The sequence below is a fragment of the Anolis carolinensis genome, chromosome 6 (genome assembly GCF_035594765.1).
Source record: "Anolis carolinensis isolate JA03-04 chromosome 6, rAnoCar3.1.pri, whole genome shotgun sequence".
Lineage (NCBI taxonomy): Eukaryota > Metazoa > Chordata > Lepidosauria > Squamata > Dactyloidae > Anolis > Anolis carolinensis.
Window position 1 is genome coordinate 7,174,940 of NC_085846.1, and position 19,398 is coordinate 7,194,337.

At 44.0% G+C, this 19,398-nt stretch overlaps 1 protein-coding gene across 1 annotated transcript; it reads right to left on the bottom strand.

The window, feature by feature from the left end:
* Positions 1–10,810: 10,810 nt before the first annotated feature.
* LOC134292371 (Fc receptor-like protein 5) lies at positions 10,811–17,143 on the bottom strand. The gene is made up of 4 exons (XM_062957057.1): positions 17,119–17,143; positions 13,620–13,919; positions 12,194–12,517; positions 10,811–11,077 (listed from the first exon to the last, which is right to left on the bottom strand). The coding sequence occupies exons 1-4, from the start codon at positions 17,141–17,143 to the stop codon at positions 10,908–10,910; spliced, it is 819 nt and encodes a 272-aa protein (XP_062813127.1). The 3' UTR covers positions 10,811–10,907.
* Positions 17,144–19,398: the final 2,255 nt, after the last annotated feature.

The following is a 19,398-nucleotide window of genomic DNA, read 5'->3' on the forward strand; positions in this document are numbered from 1 at the left end:
CCAGCCAGGCGCACACTCAGCCTATGGGCTCCTGGCCCTGCTTGGCCACACCAAAGAGGTGCTTTCCAGCCCCATGGCCCAGCTGACCGCATCCGGCTTGGCTCTGCCCCCCCTTCCTGGCCCTTTGAGCACAACAGGGTTTCTAAATAAGTTGCAGAGTGGGGCAGGAGGTGAGAAAACAAAGGAACAAATGAGTAATTGCTTTTCACCAGCCTGCAGGTTGGTTTGGGTTTTGGCCTCCAGCCTCCTTCAAAGATCTCAAAAGCATCTGGAGGGATTCAGTCGAACCTCAGGATGACCCTTCCAAGCCGGGGACCCCAGGCACCATTCCTGCCCAAAGTCAAGACACATGTGTTGTGAGCCAAATGCTGGCCCATTAGTGATGATAATAATAGGTCTCCTGTTCTTTTTAACATGAACCATCAGAAGGCTTTTTCTACATCGGAAGACAAAACTGTGGGGCTGGGCTGTATTTAAGAGAGAAGGCACCATAGATTCAGCAAACAGCAGAGGAAATTACACACAGCTATGAGACCAACAGAATTCTAGTTTTCTTTATATTATTTTATTTAAAATTTCCATCCTGTCCTATACCATCGGATCTTAGGCTACAAGTAAATACAATTGAACATTTATTTATTTCATTGCTTAGCATTTATTTATTTGTTTCTGTTTCCCGTACCAACCTATAAGGATAATGAACAAATAACAAAATAATACAAAGATAAAACATTTCTAAAACACATTAAAACACACAGTGGTTTTATCTTGACTATTGTTGTAATACAATGCTATAAATCAATCTTTATTTTCTTGTTCTCTTGGTGCGAATCTCACCATACATGACTCCTTTCTCTTGCACCAGTGGGTCCACACTCTCCATCACTGATCCAGAAGAAGGAGAAGCAGAAGAGAAGGCGAGATGGGCATAAGCCACCTCTGAGCCCTGCAGAAGCAAAGAGAAATTGAGGCTAGAGACCAGGGACAGCTGGACGTTTCCAGTTTAGTGCTGAATCAAGTAAATACGATTTGTGTGTGCTATCCAATGAGCTAAATTTTATCAATAAGATTTTTAAAAGCTATTCATACTGCTGAACTCTAAGAATAGGAGATGAATCTCTTTCATAAGATTCGTCCCTTTGGATTGTTCATTTAAAGCCCTGCAGCAGATTAACTTGCAGCCCAGACATAGAACCCAAGTAGAACAAATTATGTCCCAATTTGGGAAAAACATACACCCTACAATTATGAGTCTCAAAAGCCCATGCAAAAATTATATCAAACTTCATATAGAGTGACTGGACTGAGGAATAATTACAAATGTCTCAGCGATGGGAGGCTACATCTTACAGAAAATCCAACCAACCAATCTGTCTGTCACTACCTGTAAGTCTCCGTCTGTTGGTTCTTTGGATTCCAGCCGATGAAGTTCCTTCCGATTCTTCTTGTTTTCTCCAGACTCACATTCTTGATGAGGTTTTGATACTTTCAGAGAAAAGAGAAGACAAGTTGGTGGAAATATGATCTCTGCTGTCATTTTCATTGTCTTGTTGGGCAAATTACCAACAAGTCCAGCAAGAAGGTGGATTCCAGGGATGTTACAGACCCTTGGTTACAATATGAAAACTATGAAGGAGGCCCCACCAGCTCTATCACATACCACAGTTCGTTCGCCTGAAGCGGAAAGCGAAAGGAATCACCAACAGGATTAGAAATAGAACCGCAAACCATGCTGCATATGACGTTTGAAAATGCACAGAACTGGAAACTGATAAAGGAAACAAATGAGCAAAATGTTTACTGTTCCCCACGCATTCTTTGTCTCAAATTTTAGCATATTCTTGAAAATTCAGAGTGGATTAGTAACAATACTTTCAATATAGAAACCCTTAAGGCTAGCTGTTAAAATGCCCCCCAAAAAATCACGCCTCCAGTTCCTTGTCCTGGAAAAAGGATCTTCTTATATGACTTTCAGAAGGTAACTTGGATCAAGTTTTTATAGACAGATTCCAGAAAGGAAAAGACAAAAGATTATAAAGGACTGTGTACACATGTGTTTTTCACAAACACATGAAGATAACCCATGAAGAAAATGGTAAACTGTCATGATATTTTTCACACTTTAAGAGTGATTTTTTCTTGACATTCATTTGTGTCACAAAAAAATTCATTTAGTGTTTGAAATAAAAATGGGGGTTTGAAAGCTGCTACAGTCTCACCCAGTTATCCATTTTTGCATGAAATAAATAGAATGGAATGAACAACACATTGCACATTTAATTCAATCATCCCTGGAAGAACACCTGGTGGCAGCAGGTGGCTAACAGATCAATGGAGTAATGCATAAGCTTTAAAGAAGGTGTTGAAACTACAGAGAATAGAATCCAGCCCTTTGGGAAGCTTCATTAAGCTTTAGACTAAATTCGGGAGTGGATTCCATTCCTGTGGTTTGCACTAAATCCAGAAATGGGTTTCCATCTGTGCTCACATGGAAACCATCCTCATAAGTGAGAGCCGAAGGACCCTAACAGGCTGAATATCAACATCAAATAAGCAGCATTTGTGGCTGGAACTGGGACCCGACAGAACAAGGGCCTAATCCAGATGTATGGCACCCTCAACCCAGAGTGACGATAATCCCCAACAATGGTCCCGTTTTCTTTGCAACACCTCATGTGTAGCAGTCGAGGCTCCCCAAAGGAACACAGCTTTTCTCCTCCCGTCATCTCCACCACGTTATTTGATTTCAAGCAAAACACAGTAATAAGAATCCCCTTTCAGTACAAAGCTCTAATCACTAGGTAGCAATGCAGCCACCCTCCCCAAAAGGACTCACCTGTGACGTTGACCTTCTGGCTCCAGGGAGACAAGATCCACCTGCCACTCATGTTTACTTCATACCTGCAGGTATATTCCCCTGTGTGGTTGGGCTGGGCTTGTAGGTGGATGCTCAGAGAGACCTCGGAAGGGGCACCACCAGACCCTTCGGAGCAATTCAGAGACCCCTGGTTGGGGACCCCAATCTCAGCTCCATCCTTGTAGAAATGGAAACTCTTCTCTGTGTTGTTCCCATTGGAAGAACAAGTCATAAGCAGGGTGTGCCCTTCCGCTACCTCTCCTGATGGAGGATCTATTGTCAGCTCTGGAGTGATGGGAAGCTCTGGAGAAGAATCATCCACAAAGGGAATAATAAAATGGCTCTGGGGTCTTGAATCTGTGGGTTTGAATAGAAACCAGGCCTTCATGGGGAACCATAGATCTATCACTGCTATCCTGCCTGGTTAGGTATCCAGTTATGGAGTATTCTGATTAAACAATCTGGGCTTTGTAAAGTTAATACTTCCACTCTCTCCCAACCATGCAATATAATTCAGGACCTGGGACCTTCCAGTACTTAGTGGTGCTTCCACCACACAAGCTCTTCCTCTGAATCCCTGTCCTTTATTCACTCATGCTTAGATATCCAGTTTTACTGTAAATCTGGTTTCACAAAATAACCTTGTATCCCAGATATTTTGCATGCAAGATCTATGACACTTGTTTCTTTTCAGCTTTTATCAAGTAAGTCACCACCACCAGAAACAGTGGAACTGACAGAAGGAAGGACTTTTCTGGGGGAAATTTCACCTCCCTCCCACAGAACCAATCTAAAAACAAGAAAAAAAATCAGAAGATGCAAATCAAAATGAAATCACAATTCAAATCAATGACAGTCTTTATAGCCCTAATTGAAAGCCATCTGAATTCTTTTCCCGTTCCCCGGTGGCAGAGTGTGTAAAAGCACTGAGCTGGAGACCAAAAGGTCCCAGGTTCAAGCCCCAGGAGCGGCGTGAGCAGCCACTGTTAGCTCCAGCTCTTGCCAACCTAGCAGTTCGAAAACATGCCAATGTGAGTAGATCAATAGGTACCGCTCCGGTGGGAAGGTAACGGCGCTCCATGCAGTCATGCCGGCCACATGACCTTGGAGGTGTCTCTACAGACAGCACTGGCTCTTCAGCTTAGAAATGGAAATGAGCACCAACCCCCAGAGTCAGACATGACTGGACTTAACGTCAGGGGAAAACCAAAAAACCTCCGAGAAAGAAGGGATCTAAATCACATACATAAATAGAAGGCTATTTTTTCCTTCATACTACTCTTAGACTGCCTCCTTTCTTTGCTTACTATCAAGTCAACAAGAACATTGTAACTCCACTGCATCACCAACAGCTCACCTCTTACAACTATGCGACTCGTGTTACTTCTCAGGGACTGAATCAGCCGCATATCCTGGGTCCGAATGTAGTACTGGCAGGAGTACCCCCCAGAAGTATTTGCACCCACTAGGAAAGCTTTGCGCGGTCTTTCCACTTCATATAATAGTAGACTCTGGTTTTGTTCTTCCTTGAAGAATCTATATCTCATCACGTCTTGTCTCTGAGGAGCCACGCAGTTCAGGGCGACCTCTTCTCCCGGGGTGTAAACGGGGTGCAGAGGGTCCAGGGAGAGAACTGGAGCTTGAGGTTGCTCTGCAGATCCCCCAGAAAAGAAGGAGGGAAAACCATTTGGCCAGTTAGAGAATACAATTTAAGACATTGCTCTCCCTAACTGTCATAGAAGCACACCAACCAAATTCCTTAAGAAGCCATGCTTTGTGTATACATACATTTGAACTGTAGGCATGTTATTGAAGGACATGTACCTGCACCCTCCAGACCAGGTTAGCCTTGAGAACAGGGGAATGCATTCACCACAAAAGCAAAGACATACCTATGATGAAGAAGACTATGCTGTTACTCCTTTGAGACTTATAACTTCTTCCTGTTTCGTCTTCTGTTTTGTAAAAACAAGCAAAAGATTCCTTAGACTGCAGCTTTCTTGTGGAGATACTTAGCACATAATTTGTTTTCCGGTCCTTGTATATGGGGCATTGATCTTGTCCATTTACTCGACAAAAGTAGGACCACGATGCTGTCTGTGTTGCTGGAGCTTTGCATTCCAACCAGATCCATTCTCCCCTCACAAAGGTGCTGAATTCAGGGGACAAGGAGAGTGTAGGGGCTGGAAGAGAAGCACCTTACAAAAGGAAATAAAAGGGTATTCGTTAGCCCTGTCCTCCTGACCAACACTTGAAAACAAACACAAAGCTTCAGTAATGAGGATAGGACCACTTTTTGCATCATTGAAAGGAGCACTCCCACTCAGGGACTCTTTCCACTCAACCAGAGGCCTGAGAAGGGATCCAAGACCCAAGGCTCAAGGCTAGGCCCTCCTGAGATCTCACAACCCAACTTTGGGGCACTGACCCCCTGCATGAAATCCTGTTGCTTACCTGCATGTGTCCCCTTCCAGAAAAGAACTGAGAATGCCACTGGAAAAGAAAAGAAGAACGTAAGGAGTCGGTCATCTTCCCCTTCCATACTCTGTTGGGTGCAGACAAAGGGAGAGCAGAAGGAGGGAGGAAAGTGATTCTAGGCTGCATAAGGCATGGCATGTAGATCCAAGGAAGTAATCATCATACCATTCTATTCTGCATTGGTCGGACTTCACCAGGAATAATACTGTGTCCAATTCAGGGAACCACAGTTCAAGGAAGAAATGGAAGGTGTCCAGAGAAGGTGCATGAAAATGGTGAAACGTCAAGAAGCCAAGTCCTACAAAGAGCACCTGAGGGAACTGGGTATGTTCACCTTAGAGAAGAGAAGGCTAAGAGGGAACATGATTGCAATGTTTACATATATGAAGGGATGTTACATGGGGGAGGGGAAAAGTTTGTCTTCTGCTGGTCTAAAGACTAGAACAAAGAACAATGGATTTGAATTTCAGAAAAAGGGATTCCACCTAAACATTAGGAAGAGCTTCCTGATGAGAAGAGCTATTTGGCAGTGGAATATGCTGCCTGGGGGTCCAGTGGTGTCTCCTTCTTTGGATGTTTAAATCTGAGGCTGGTTGGTGATCTGTTGGGAAATCTAGAATAGAGTTGGACTGGATGCCCTTTGGGATTTTATGAATCTTTGAGGAGGACAAGCAAAGTGTCACAAGGTCCTTTTGAAAGGATGGGAAAGAGCCTACAAATACCAGGGCAATGGGTTCTATTTTGGAACAAAGAACTGGCAAAACCACCCTGAGGAATCCTTGCCCAAGAAAACCATACAAATTTTATGAGATGTCCATATATTGACAGGAGAAAGTACATCCACATGTAATGCCCTCAGAACAACAGAGAATGACAAGGCGTCACTTCTGGTTCTATAAAATGTTTCCTATCGGGGTACTTTGATGGCCATCAGAGTCTTGAAGAGGATCCAGATGGTCCTCCAAGTCCCAGAGAGAGACCACTCCTGAGAAGGCTAAGGAAAAGACATGAAAGGAGAGCAACAAGAGAATAAGATGCAGGAAAAGAAAATGATGGTGATGAGAAGTGAAAAAAGGGATGTCCAACCTGCCATCAAAGCCATGGGCTCCATCCTCAGCCAAGAGGCCTTGATGCTTCCAACGCTGGTGCTCTGATCCTCCACCGCCTTCCTTTCTCTCCCAGTACAGCCGGGAGTGTCTGGTTCGTCCACAAGAAGGTCAAACAGCAAGAAATAAGACAGGAACTGCGTCATTTGCTCCTTCCTCCAACCAGCACCCCATCTTCACACCTCCAGCCAAGCACACTTCTCAAGCTATAGGCTTCTGGCCCTGCTTGGCCACACCAAAGGCTTGGTTTCAGGCTCCAATGCGCAGCTGACCGCATCCAGCTTTGTTCTGCCTCCTCTGGGCCTTTCTTGTAAACCAATGCTTAAAAATAGTCAAAGAGTTGCAATATGGGGCCAGAGGTGAGAAGGCAAAGGAACAGATGAGCAATTGTTTCTCATCCGTTTGCATCTTTATTGGGTTTCAGCTTCTAAGACTTCCTCCTCCAACCAGTGGACTCCATAAGCCATTCGTGCCCATTGTTAAGGATCTTTGCCCAAGTGTTGTGAGCCAAATCCCAGGCCATGATTGCCAATGAACGCAATATAACAATTAGGTTTATCTCCAGTTCTTCTTAAAACAAACCCAAAGAGGGGTTTTTCTACACCGAAAATGAAAACAAAGGACTGGGCAGCATCTAAGAGAGCAGGACACTACATAGTTACTGTGCTTGAATGAAACATGGATGTTGCCATTGGAGAAAAGAGATTCTGGGAGTTATATTCTAAAACAGCTGCCAGAGATTTTGAGAACTGTCCATCAAAAAGTGATCTTTTTCAAGTTCTACTTGTACCTGCAATGTGGACACACAGGAAACCCATGGAAGGGATGCCATGATAAATTGGTTCTTCTTCCAGATACAGAGGGACTTCCCAAGGTCCCTGTAGTGGAAGAAACATGTCAATCAACACAATGGAGGAGAATTTTTATGCTTCCCCTGAAAGACCAGGCCTGCAGCTGTGGAAGGTGGAGAAGGGCAGGCCAACTCTCTTTCTAAAGGTGGATTTCGTTCTTCTTCTGTAATTCTAGGAGATGCATGGGCCTAGTAAAGCAAAGACACAACTTTATTTAGGGAAAGAGAGAGATTTGTGGCTCTCATGTAGACAAACCAGAGTCTGGAGAGAATAAGATCCATGAATCACAAGGTTGTATAGTGTAATGTACTTGTTCAGGAGTGGCTTCTGCTGGAAGTGCAACAACGCTTAGCACTGAAGAGTGAAGAGTGCCTCACAGTGGACAACACTGACACGGATAATTTGAGTCACATGAAGAATCCTCCTTCTCTGTCTCTCTATCCTGACCCCACTGTGATGTAAACTGATACCCTCAGGGATGTTTCTCCACCTTTTCTTTTTCCCATGAGTCCTTTTTTGATCTTCCAAGAGGTAGCTAGGTTAGATTCACACAATTCTGAATAACTTTCCTCTCTCAGAATGGAGTTCCTACAACAAAGCTTAGTTTCCTTCAACAAGTCATTGGCGTGTTTGCTCCTTAAATTAAAGTGTCTAACTATTGAGTGCAATCTAACAATGTCAAGTGCATGTGCTGGGAAAAAGTCCATGAAGCTGATTAATCTGGTTGAAGTCCATGTTTCTAGGCATCCTTTACCTCTTGCAAGCCAAACTACCCTTCTCCTGATCTTGCTACGTAACTCATTGCCCAGTTTCTTGGCGTCTTAGGAAATACAATGTTTTCTGCCCCTCATAGACTATGCTCATTCTTGCAGGAGAGTTCTCCTTGAACAAGTTGAGCATTGCTTAGCTAGAATTCCTAGTTCCAAAATACTTCAGAATCAAAAAACATCCATAGGAGTGGCGGAGACAGAGACACTTTTGCTTTCTGATCACTCAGTGTGCACAAATATGGTTTCATGCACAAAATTGTTTAAAATATTGTGTATTTTATCTTATCTCTTTCCATTGTAGACACTCTTTACCCAGGTTATCCTGATGTACAAAGACATTGAAAACATCAAATAAACTAATAGTATGTGGTAACGCAAACTAAACTCTTGAGGAAGAGAGCAAAGCAGGGCAACGTCAAAAAGGGGGAAAAAACTCAAGAGGCTGAAAAAGGCACCAGAAGAGAACAACTTTGAAATGAAAAAGTGTCATCTCTAGGGATTTTCTAGCTTTTCCAGTACAATATCTTCTGACAGAAGCATGCCACAGAATTGCCTAGAAGACATTAAAAAATCCCTAGAACAGCGAGATGTTGTCAAATGCAGGTAGGTGAAACTATGGGACCCAGTGGGAATTAAAAAGTCACCTTGAGGGACTCTCAAAGCTTGGAACATGTGGATTTGAAGTCCACAAGCAAGGAGAAAATCTGATATAATGACTCAATCAGAGTAGAGAGAGAGAAGGCAATTGGGTCCCCAGCACAAATCTCAGCAAATGTGCATTTTCCTTTATCTTGACAAGAATGCTTTTGGGACTGGTGCTGAAAATATCATAGAGTTCCATGAAAAAATATTTAAAATCTTTTTTTAAACATTTGTAAAAGTCTGTGCCATAGTAGTAATAATAATAATAATAATAATAATAATAATAATAATAATAATAATAATAAAAACTTTATTTATACCCCGCCACCATCTCCCCAACGGGGACTCGGGGCGGCTAACATGGGGCCACGCCCAGAGCAATACAATATAATAACATATAAAAACAACATTTCATAATACAATTAAAAGCAATACAATAGATGATAATAGACATTACATCAAGAAATTAAAAAAAAAACAAAAAACAGTAAAACAAGGGCAGGCCGCATGGACACAAGGATAAAACTCGGAGTGAGAGGGACAGAGGGGTACTCTACTGTGGACAGGGACACATGAAAGTAGGGCAGTCTAGAGGATAAATGCTGAGGGGGGAGTAACACAGAAATATATAACAGAAATTACTCACCGAAAGCACAGCGGAAGAGCCATGTTTTCAAGTCTTTCCTAAAAGCTAACAGAGTGGGAGCTTGCCTGATCTCAGTGGGTAGTGAATTCCATAGTCGGGGGGCCACAGCGGAAAAGGCCCTCTCCCTTGTACTCACAAGACGGGCCTGGGATATAGACAGTGGTGATAAAAGGGCCTCCCCGGATGATTGCAAAGATCGGGCAGGTTTATGGTAGGAGATACGGTCACGGAGGTAGGTGGGTCCCAAACCGTTTAGGGCTTTATAAGTGATGGTCTGCACCTTGAATTGGGACTGGAAAATGAACGGCAGCCAGTGGAGCTCCTTAAACAAGGGAGTGGATCTCTCCCTGTAACTTGCCCCCGTTATTAATCTGGCAGCCGAGCGTTGGACCAATTGTAATTTCCGGGCCGTCTTCAAGGGAAGCCCCACATAGAGCGCATTACAGTAGTCCAGTCTAGAGGTAACTAAAGCATGGACCACCGTGATCAAGTCAGACTTCACGAGGTATGGTCGCAGTTGGCGCACAAGTTTGAGTTGTGCAAAGGCCCTCCCGGCCACCGCCGACACCTGTGCTTCAAGCGTCAGCACTGAATCCAGGAGGACCCCCAAACTGCGGACCTGTGGTTTCAGGGGGAGTGCAACCCCGTCCAGCACAGGTTGCCACCCAATACCCTGTTCTGCCGCACGACTGACCAGGAGGGCCTCTGTCTTGTCAGGATTGATTCTCAGCTTGTTCCTCCTCATCCAGTCCGCCACAGCGGCCAGGCACTGGTTCAGCATCTGAGGGGCTTCCTTGGAATCAGATGGAAACGAGTAGTGGATTTGCGTGTCATCTGCGTAGAGATGGCAACGCCCTCCAAAACTCCGGATGACCTCTCCCAGCAGTTTCATGTAGATGTTAAATAGCATGGGGGATAAGATAGACCCCTGCGGAACCCCACAGGTCAATGGCCAGGGGTCCGAGCAGGTGTCCCCCAGCTTCACCATCTGGGAACGGCCCTCCAGGAAGGACTGGAGCCACTGCAAAACCGTGCCACCAAGCCCCATCCCAGAGAGCCGCCCCAGAAGGATACCATGGTCGATGGTATCGAAAGCCGCTGAGATGTCCAAGAGAACCAGCAGGGTCACACTCCCCCTGTCCAGTTCCCTGCGGAGGTCATCCACCAAGGCGACCAGAGCCGTCCCGGTACTGTGCCCAGGCCTGAAGCCAGACTGCGAGCAGTCCAGAAAATCGGTGTCATCGAGAAACCCCTGGAGCTGCGTGGCAACCACCCGCTCCAGAACCTTGCCCAGAAATGGGAGGTTGGAGATTCGTCTGTAATTGTCACAAACCGATGGGTCTAACGAGGTCTTTTTTAGTAGCGGTTTTACCACCGCTTGCTTAAAACAGGATGGGAATGACCCCTGACCCATAGTATAAAGATCTTGTTGAAATTCAATGCACCTCAGCTTTATAAACGAAATTTGAATCCCTTTATTTCCAAAACACAGCGGAAATAGCAGTACATGAAAGAAGGAAGAGCTTTGTAGCCTCACAACAACACGTAGGGACACAGTTAAGGTTCTGCAGGAAGATCAGGGACACGGTTAGGGGTCTGTGGGGCAGTGGGTGGGGGGAGGCTTCTGGAGGGTTCCGTGATTGGAAAGGTTTGGGAACCACGGCTTTGGAGTGGTATGCTCTCCCTTTCTCCTGACTCCAGTTCTTCCTGGTGTTCGTTTGATGGTTCTGAAGAAGACATAGAAAGGAAAGGGCTATCAGGAATGAAACCACAGAGCTGTTTCCCTTACTATTTACTGTCTAGCTCATCCGCGGGTGCAGGTGGACCAGGAGTTATATGCAGCCTCCAGGCCCCATTTTTGTGACCCCTAAAAATAATCCAGTCTCAAGCATTGAATACTGTGTGGAAAAGCCCTTTTGGGCTGCATGGTGGGAGTTTAAAAGAGATGTATCCAGCCTCACTTCCTTGCGCAGGGAGTTCTTCCATTGAGGGGCTGCTACAGAGAAAGCCCTGCTCCGTGGATCCACCAACCTAACTCCATCAGATGTTGGGGCACACAACAGGATCTCAGATTTGAGGCAGACTCATATGGCAAGTAGGTGGTCCAAAAGGTTTTTTTTTCTACAATAATCATTATTTTATGTCTTTCGGGCTGTGTGGCCATGTTCCAGAAGTATTCTCTCCTGACGTTTCACCCACATGTATGGCAGGCATCCTCAGAGGCAGTGAGGCATGGAATGCCATAGATGTGGGTGAAACGTCAGGAGAGAATACTTCTGGAACATGGCCACACAGCCCAAAAGACATACAACAACCCTGTGATCCCGGCCATGAAAGCCTTTGACAACAAATCGTTATTTTTTTTTCTCTGTTGATGATTCAAAACAGAATCTTCCTGCACATTACTCCCTTATATTATAACTTTATTAAAACCATGAAAAGAGGTACCCTCAAGCTTTTATTACATACCGTTGATCTTTCTCGTGAAGCAGAAAGGGAAAGGAACCATCAACAAAATTAAAAACCGAAAAATCCACCACGGTATGTATGAATTTTGGATCATACTGGAAACTGAGGGGGAAAAGGAGCAGGCAAAATATTTACTTATAATCCAGATGTATGGAGCCCATGATCCAGATTGTCAATATTCCCAGCCATAGTCCCTTCCTTTGCAACGCCCTAAGTGTAGCAGTAAATGCCACCTGAGTGAACCCAACTTTTTCCTCCCTTTATCTTTATCATGTTCTTTAACTTCAAACAAAAACTACAAAATAGAATCCCATTTGAGAAGAAAGCACTCTCGACTACGTAGCAATGCTGCCTCCCTCCCAAAAAGGACTCACCTGTGACCTTGACCTTCTGGCTCCAGGGAGACATAATCCACCTGCCACTCATGTTTTCTTCATACCTGCAGGCAAATTCCCCGGTGTGGTTGGGCTGTGCTTGTAGGCAGATGCTCAGAGAGATGTTGGAAGAGGCACCTCCAGGCCCTTTGGAACAATGCATAGATGCTTGGTTGGTGGCCCCAATCTCAACTCCATCCTTGTAGAAATGGAAACTCTTCCCTGTGTGGCTCCCATTGAATGAACAAGTGATAAGCAGGGTGTGCCCTTCAGAGACCTGCCCAGATGGAGGATCCACCTTCAGCTCAGGAGTCGGGGGAGGATCTGGTGAGCAATCATCAAGAAACCATCATCAGGAAATGCTAAGACGGAGCTGTGGTCATGGATCCATGGGTTTGAACAAAAGCCTCCATTCGTAACTTCATTGAGAGCAGCAGATCTGATACTAGGATCCCACATCATCAGTTATGGAGTCTTGTGATTTTAAGAATCTGGGCTTGGTCATGTTAATATTCTCACTCCACCCCAACAATCCAATAAAACCTGTCACCTTCCAATGCAGTATTTCTTTAGAAGTGCTTCCACCACCACACTTTCCTATGAATCCCTATCCTTTCTTCATTCATATTTTGACAGCCAGTGTGACAAAAAATCCAGATTCTGAAGGTATCCTGTTCCCCCAGATATTTCATGACATAACACCCCCCCATACCCCTCGAATAGCATCTTAAGCCTATTAGCTCTTATCAGATGAACCAAGCACGAGATCGAGCTTTAAAGCAGTCTTGCACCTTTCACTAATAAATTCTCACTTCACAATTTCTGCTTCTACAGATGTAATAATGGTAAGTTTTGTTTTTTAAGGAAAAGAGAGGTTTGATTACTGCTTTCTCTTCCCCTTTTCCAATTTTGCATCTCCTACCAGTCTTTGTCTAAGTGACATGGTGTTAGTCAGGCCTATAAAGTGCAAAGATGAAATAATAACAGTATGTGTTGTCGAAGGCTTTCATGGCCGGGATCACAGGGTTGTTGTATGTCTTTCTGGCTGTGTGGCCATGTTCCAGAAGTATTCTCTCCTGACGTTTCGCCCACATCTATGGCAAGCATCCTCAGAGGTTGTGAGCATGCCTGCCATAGATGTGCGTGAAACATCAGGAAAGAATACTTCTGGAACATGGCCACACAGCTCGAAAGACATATAACAACCCCAATAACAGTATAATCAAAATGAAATCCCATTCCAACTCAATAAAAGGGTTTACACACATAGGCCCACTTGAGTTCTTTCTCCAGTCTAAGAAGGCTGGGATATGAAAAAAATGCTATTATTTATCCCATGCCATTCTCAGGCAGCCTTCTTTCTTTGCTTCCCATGAAGTCAATGAGACCATGGCAACCCCTTCCCGTCACAAACGGACCTGCTCACCTCTCACAGCTATGGAGACTGTGTTGCTTTTAAGGGACTGAATCTGCCGCCTGTCCTGGGTCAGCATCCAGTACATGCAGACATACTGGCCAGGTGTATTTTCACCCACTTGTAAAGTTTTGTGAAGCCCTTTGTGTTCAAGGAAGAGTTCCCTAAGTCGCAGGCCTTGTTCATCCTTGAAGAATCTGTAGATCACAACGGCCTGTCCTTTAGGAGCCTTGCAGTTCAGGCTGAGCTCTTCTCCCAGGATGTAAAAGGGGTGCTGAGGGTCCAGGGACAGGACGGGAGGCAGAGGACGCTCTGCAGCTCCCCACAAAAAAAGAAGGAAAAAAAACATAGGGCCATTTAGGCAACAAAGTGATCACATATGGACACCCCAAATTCTCATGGAAACACACCAACTAAATCCCTTGAGAAGCGATGCCTTAGGATCATAAGAATGCTGTGGAAGGACACCTTTTGATCCTACAGAGCCAAGTTTTTGATCCTACAGGCCCGGGCTGTGGCGCAGGCTGGTGAGCAGCCAGCTGCAGCCAGCTGCAACAAATCACTCTGACCAAGAGGTCATGAGTTTGAGGCCAGCTCGGAGCCTGCGTTTGTCTCTGTCTTTGTTCTATGTTAAGGCATTGAATGTTTGCCTTATATGTGTAATGTGATCCGCCCTGAATCCCCTTTGGGGTGAGAAGGGCAGAATATAAAAACTGTAAATAAAATAAATAAATAAGCTTGGAAGCTGGTGATCCTGCCTTTCAGCTTGCCCTCCCCAACCCCCTTCCCTCAACTGGTGAAAGGGCTCTCCGTTTGGAGACATTCCCCTGACAAATGTGTAGCTTCTTGACCAGACAAGCATTGTGAACAAGGGAGTTCATTCGCCACCAAAGGAGAAGCTTACCAATGATGGAGAAGGTCACACGGTTACTCTTTGAAGCCCGAGAATGTCTTCCTGCCTTGCTTTCTCCTTCGTAAAAGCAAGTAAAAGATTCCTTTGGCTTCAGCTCTGTTGTGGAGATCTGCAACGAACTATTTCTCAACTTCTTGTATAAAGTCCATTGATTTTGTTCATTGATTCGAGAGAAGTAAAACCATGATCCAGTCTGTCCTGCTGGGGCTTTGCATTCCAGCCAGATCCACTCTCCTCTGAAAAAGATGCTGAATTTTGGGGATAAGGAGAGTGTAGGCGCTGGAAGAGATGCATCTCGCTGTACAAGCGAACCTGAGAAAGGAAAAAAAATGTCCTTTTGCCCTCTCCTTCTGATCTCCACTTTAAAAGAAACACGCAGCTTCAGTAAAGGAAAGGAGACCTACGTGCATCTTTTAAGATAGAGGTCTCACCCAAGGATTCCCCCCTTTAACCAGAGGCTCAAGAAGGGGGGTCCAAGCCCCAGGACACAGGGGCAAGCCCTCCTGAGGTTTTACATACCTACATTGGGGTTATGCCCCAGGTATGAATTTCTGGTTCTTACCTGCAAAGGGCCACGTCCAGCAAAGAAATGAAAATGCTGCTGAAAAAGAAAACAAGAAGAAAGAAAGGAGTTTATCCAGCTATATCTGCCATACTCTACTCAGTTAGAGTAGACAAAAGGGACAGAAGGAGGGACCTAAAGAGGTTCTGGGCAGCATCAGGGATAGTGAATAGATCAAGGGATGGAATCGTCCCACTCTATTCGGCTGGGATCAGACCTCACCTGGAATAATCCTGTGTTCTGTTCTAGGCACCACAGTCCAAGGAGGATATGGACAAGCTGGAAGGCGTCCAGAGAAGGACCACCAAAATGGTCAAAGATCAGGAAGGTATCTTTAGCTTGGAGAAGAGAAGGTTGAGGAGGAACATGACAGCTTCATTTAAGTATTTGAAAGGATATCATATTGAGAAAGGGGCAAACTTGTTTTCTGCTCTTCTAGAGACTTCGCCCCAGTGGCGAAGTGTGTTAAAGCTCTGAACTTACAGACCAAAAGGTCCCAGGTTCAAATCCCGGGAGCGGAGAGAGCTCCCGTTGTTAGCCCCAGCTCCTGCCAACCTAGCAGTTCGAAAACATGCCAATGTGAGTAGATCAATAGGTACCGCTCCGGCGGGAAGGTAACGGCGCTCCATGCAGTCATGATCTTGGAGGTGTCTATGGACAACGCCGGCTCTTCGGCTTAGAAATGGAGATGAGCACCAACCCCCAGAGTCAGACATGACTGGACTTAACATCAGGGGAAAACCTTTACCTTTAGAGACTATGACACAGAGAAATGGGTTCAAATGTCAGGAAAAGAGATTTCACTTAAATATTAGGAGAAACTTCTTAACAATTACAGCTGCTCAACTGTGGAGTCTCCTTCCCTGGAGGAATTTTGACAAAGGCTGAGTGGTCATCTGGTGGGAGGGCTTGAATTGTGTCTTCCTGCACGGCAGAAGGGGTTGGACAGGATGGGGCATCTTCCAAGTCTTGGATTCTTTGAGGGATTGAGCAAAGTCTAGGAGGCAGAACTAACAACAGGAAAGGAGATTCCACCTGAACATTAGGAAGAACTTCCTCACTGTGAGAGCTGTTCAGCAGTGGAACTCTCTGCCTCAGGGTGTGGTGGAGGCTCCTTCTTTGGAGGCTTTGAAGCAGAGGCTGGATGGCCATCTGTTGGGGGAAGAGGAAGGCATGGACCAGAAAGAGAGAAAATGGCTGTGGAAAGGAGCTGGTTCTTGAGATTGACAAAAAGAACAGAAGAAGAGTTGAAAGGAGTTAGGTATCAAGGAGGACAAACAAAGCAACAGAAAGGATGGAAAATTGCCAACAAAGACCAAGTGATGTAGACTTGAAGCAAAAGAACTTGCAAAACTACAGTAGAGTCTCACTTATCCAACATTCACTTATCCAACATTCTGGATTATCCAACACATTTTTGTAGTCAATGTTTTCAATACATCATGATATTTTGGTGCTAAATTCGTAAATACATTAATTACTACGTAGCATTACTGCATATTGAACTACTTTTTCTGCCAAATTTGTTGTATAACATGATGTTTTGGTGCTTAATTTGTAAAATCATAACCTAATTTCATGTTTCTCCTTAATCTAGGCTTTGTTTAATAGGCTTCTTCTTAATCTCTCCTTATTATCCAACATATTCGCTAATCCAACATTCTGCCGGCCCGTTTATGTTGGATAAGTGAAACTCTACTGTACCTCTGAGGATTCCTTGCCTAAGAAAACACGGCAAACTTCACGGGGTTGCCATACATTGACAGTATATCTGAAAACACACCCACACACAGTGGCTGCAGGATCAACAGAGAATGGCAAAGCTTGACTTCTGGTTCCTCAAAAAGGCTGTCATCAGCGTACAGTAAAGGCCACCAGAATCTTGAAGTAACCCTGATGATTCTCCAAGCCCCAGACAGAGCCTACCATGATTTAGATGTTTAAAAATAAGTGAAAAGCTATGGGAAATGAGGAGTGAGATGCTGGGATGTAGGAAAGGAAAAAGACAACTATGAGAAATAAAAAAAAATCTATACCTGCCACCAAGGCCATGGGCTCCATCCTAAACCAGGAGGATTTGAGGCCCCTGATGCTGGTCCTCTGATCTGATCTGCAAGATACCCTGACAGCAGAGACTAAGACAGGAACTGGATCGCCTCCGCCAACCATCCCCCCCACACACACACAAATATTCACACCTCCAAACAAATGCACTTCTCAGAATATAGGCTCCTGGCTGCGTTTGGCCACACTAAAGACGTGGTTTCCAGCTCCGTGGTGCAGCAGACCTCATCCTGCTTTGTTCTGCCTCCTCCTGGCCTTTCATGTGAACCAGTGCTTAAAAATAGCCAAAGAGTTGCTGTGAGAAAGCAAAGGAATGAATGTGCAATGTTTTTCATGAATCTGCACCTCCATTTGAGAATTTATGGGAACCCCAAAGTCACTTGGAGGGGCTCAGTTGAACCTCAAGAGCAGGGGTTCTCAAGCTTTTTCAGCCACAGAGCCCTTTTTGAAGCCAAATTTTCTCATGGAGCCCCAAAAAATGTTTATATATTATATATAATATAATAATATTATAATATAATATAATATAATATAATTAATATAATATAATAGACATGGGAAAACTTTTGGACACATTGCATTTTAAAATTTGACAGATGGGCCAGGCCAGTGGCAGATGGATGGAGAGTGTGTGTTTTTCCATTCATCCACTTTTTCTTTTTTCACATTTGTTCCTTTAATACTTGTCATTTTAATTGTTCTTTTAGTCAGTCAAGTCAAGTGATTGTGTTAATTGAAACACTGTGAGACTTGTGCACTAGGCATAGCCTTCGATTCTCTTTCTGCTGGCTATCTGATTGTTAAAAACAAGGTCACTTTCACTGGAAAAAAGCTGTGATGTTAAACTTGAGTTTCTGATCGAATCTGCAGATAGAGCCAAGAAAAGACTGGATGATATATGGAACAGGGTCGAAACAAATAATACCAAATGGCTTTATAAATTGGGCCAATTCAAGACAACACAAAGTGAGATGACAAAGAAATCATTACAACAACAACTGCCAACAAAAGCTTTGGAAAAAAGTATACTACTACTACAACAACAAAAGTAGGCACTCTAGATACAAAAAGAGTGCCCACTGAGACCAAATGCCATTCCTAAGGTTATACAAAATTTGAGAAAAACGTGGATCCGAATCTCTGTAGAAGGGCCTGTAGAAGAATGAGATAACAATGTAAGATTTAAAAATTCTGAGTGTGCAAGAGAAAGTGAAACTCAGTCCCACACAGATGCAATTTTTTAGGATGCATCTTAATTGTGAACTATGGCAGATAAACACAACAAGGATGGACTTTTGGTTAACACGTTCTCTTCTCCTTTTCTTCATTTTTGCCAAAACAATCTATCCTGTTGGGTTGCAACATCAGGATCCTAGGTTTTAGATGCTTTCTGTTAATTCTTTATTTTGTTGATGTGAATTCCACTGTACATGACTTCTTTCTCTTGGGCATGTGGGACTGTACTCTCCATCGCTGGTCCAGAACAAAGAGGAGCAGACAGGAAGGCGAGGTGGGCATAGGCCACCTCTGAATCCTATAGAGACAAAGGGAAGTTGATTAAGAAGTTGCTCAGACTAGAGGCAGCTGGAGTTTACAAATCTGTACTGAATCCAACGAATAGAACTTTAGTGGAGCTCTCCAGGGTGCTGAACCTAATCAAGGGGGCTTTATGGAGCTATTTAAGGTGCTGAATTATCAATGGACTTTTAAAGAGTTATCCAATGTGCTAAACTTTACCAGTGAATGCTGACCTCAAACAATGGGACTTTAAGGAGCTCTCTAAGTGATGAACTTAATAAGTGGGACTTTTTGGTGCTGTCTGTGGTGCTGAACTTGATCAATGGGACTTTGTGGAATTATCTAAAGTGCTGAACTTAATCAATGAGTTTTTAAGAGTTATCCAAGGTGTTGAACTTTATCAATGAGTATCTAATATAATCAATGGGACTTTAAGCGCCCTCAAAAGTACTAAGATTTACTAATTTGACTTTTTGTGCTGTATCCAATGTAATTAACTTTATCAGTAAGACTTTCAAAAGCTATCCAAAGTAGTATTGGACTTTGTCAATGAGCCATTATGGAGCTGTCCAAAGGGCTGGACCTTAAGAATAAAACTTTAGTAAGCTATCCATCTTTTTATTTAGAGCAATGTTTACAAACTGGGAGGATTTATTTTTATTTATCAAAGGACTCGAGGAATGTTGTTTATTTCCATTAAAGGACAAAGGAAAAAGTAAACATTGGATGCAGAT

Bases quoted from the DNA above. Each gene is read 5' to 3' on its own strand.
- LOC134292371 (XM_062957057.1), bottom strand. From the start codon at position 17,143: ATGGAGCCCATGGCCTTGGTGGCAG. The intron at 13,920-17,118 runs GTATAGATTTTT...GGGGAGCTGCAG, and splicing joins GCCCATGGCCTTGGTGGCAG to AGCGTCCTCTGCCTCCCGTC. The intron at 12,518-13,619 runs GTGAGCAGGTCC...ATTGCTCACCAG, and splicing joins AGTCTCCATAGCTGTGAGAG to ATCCTCCCCCGACTCCTGAG.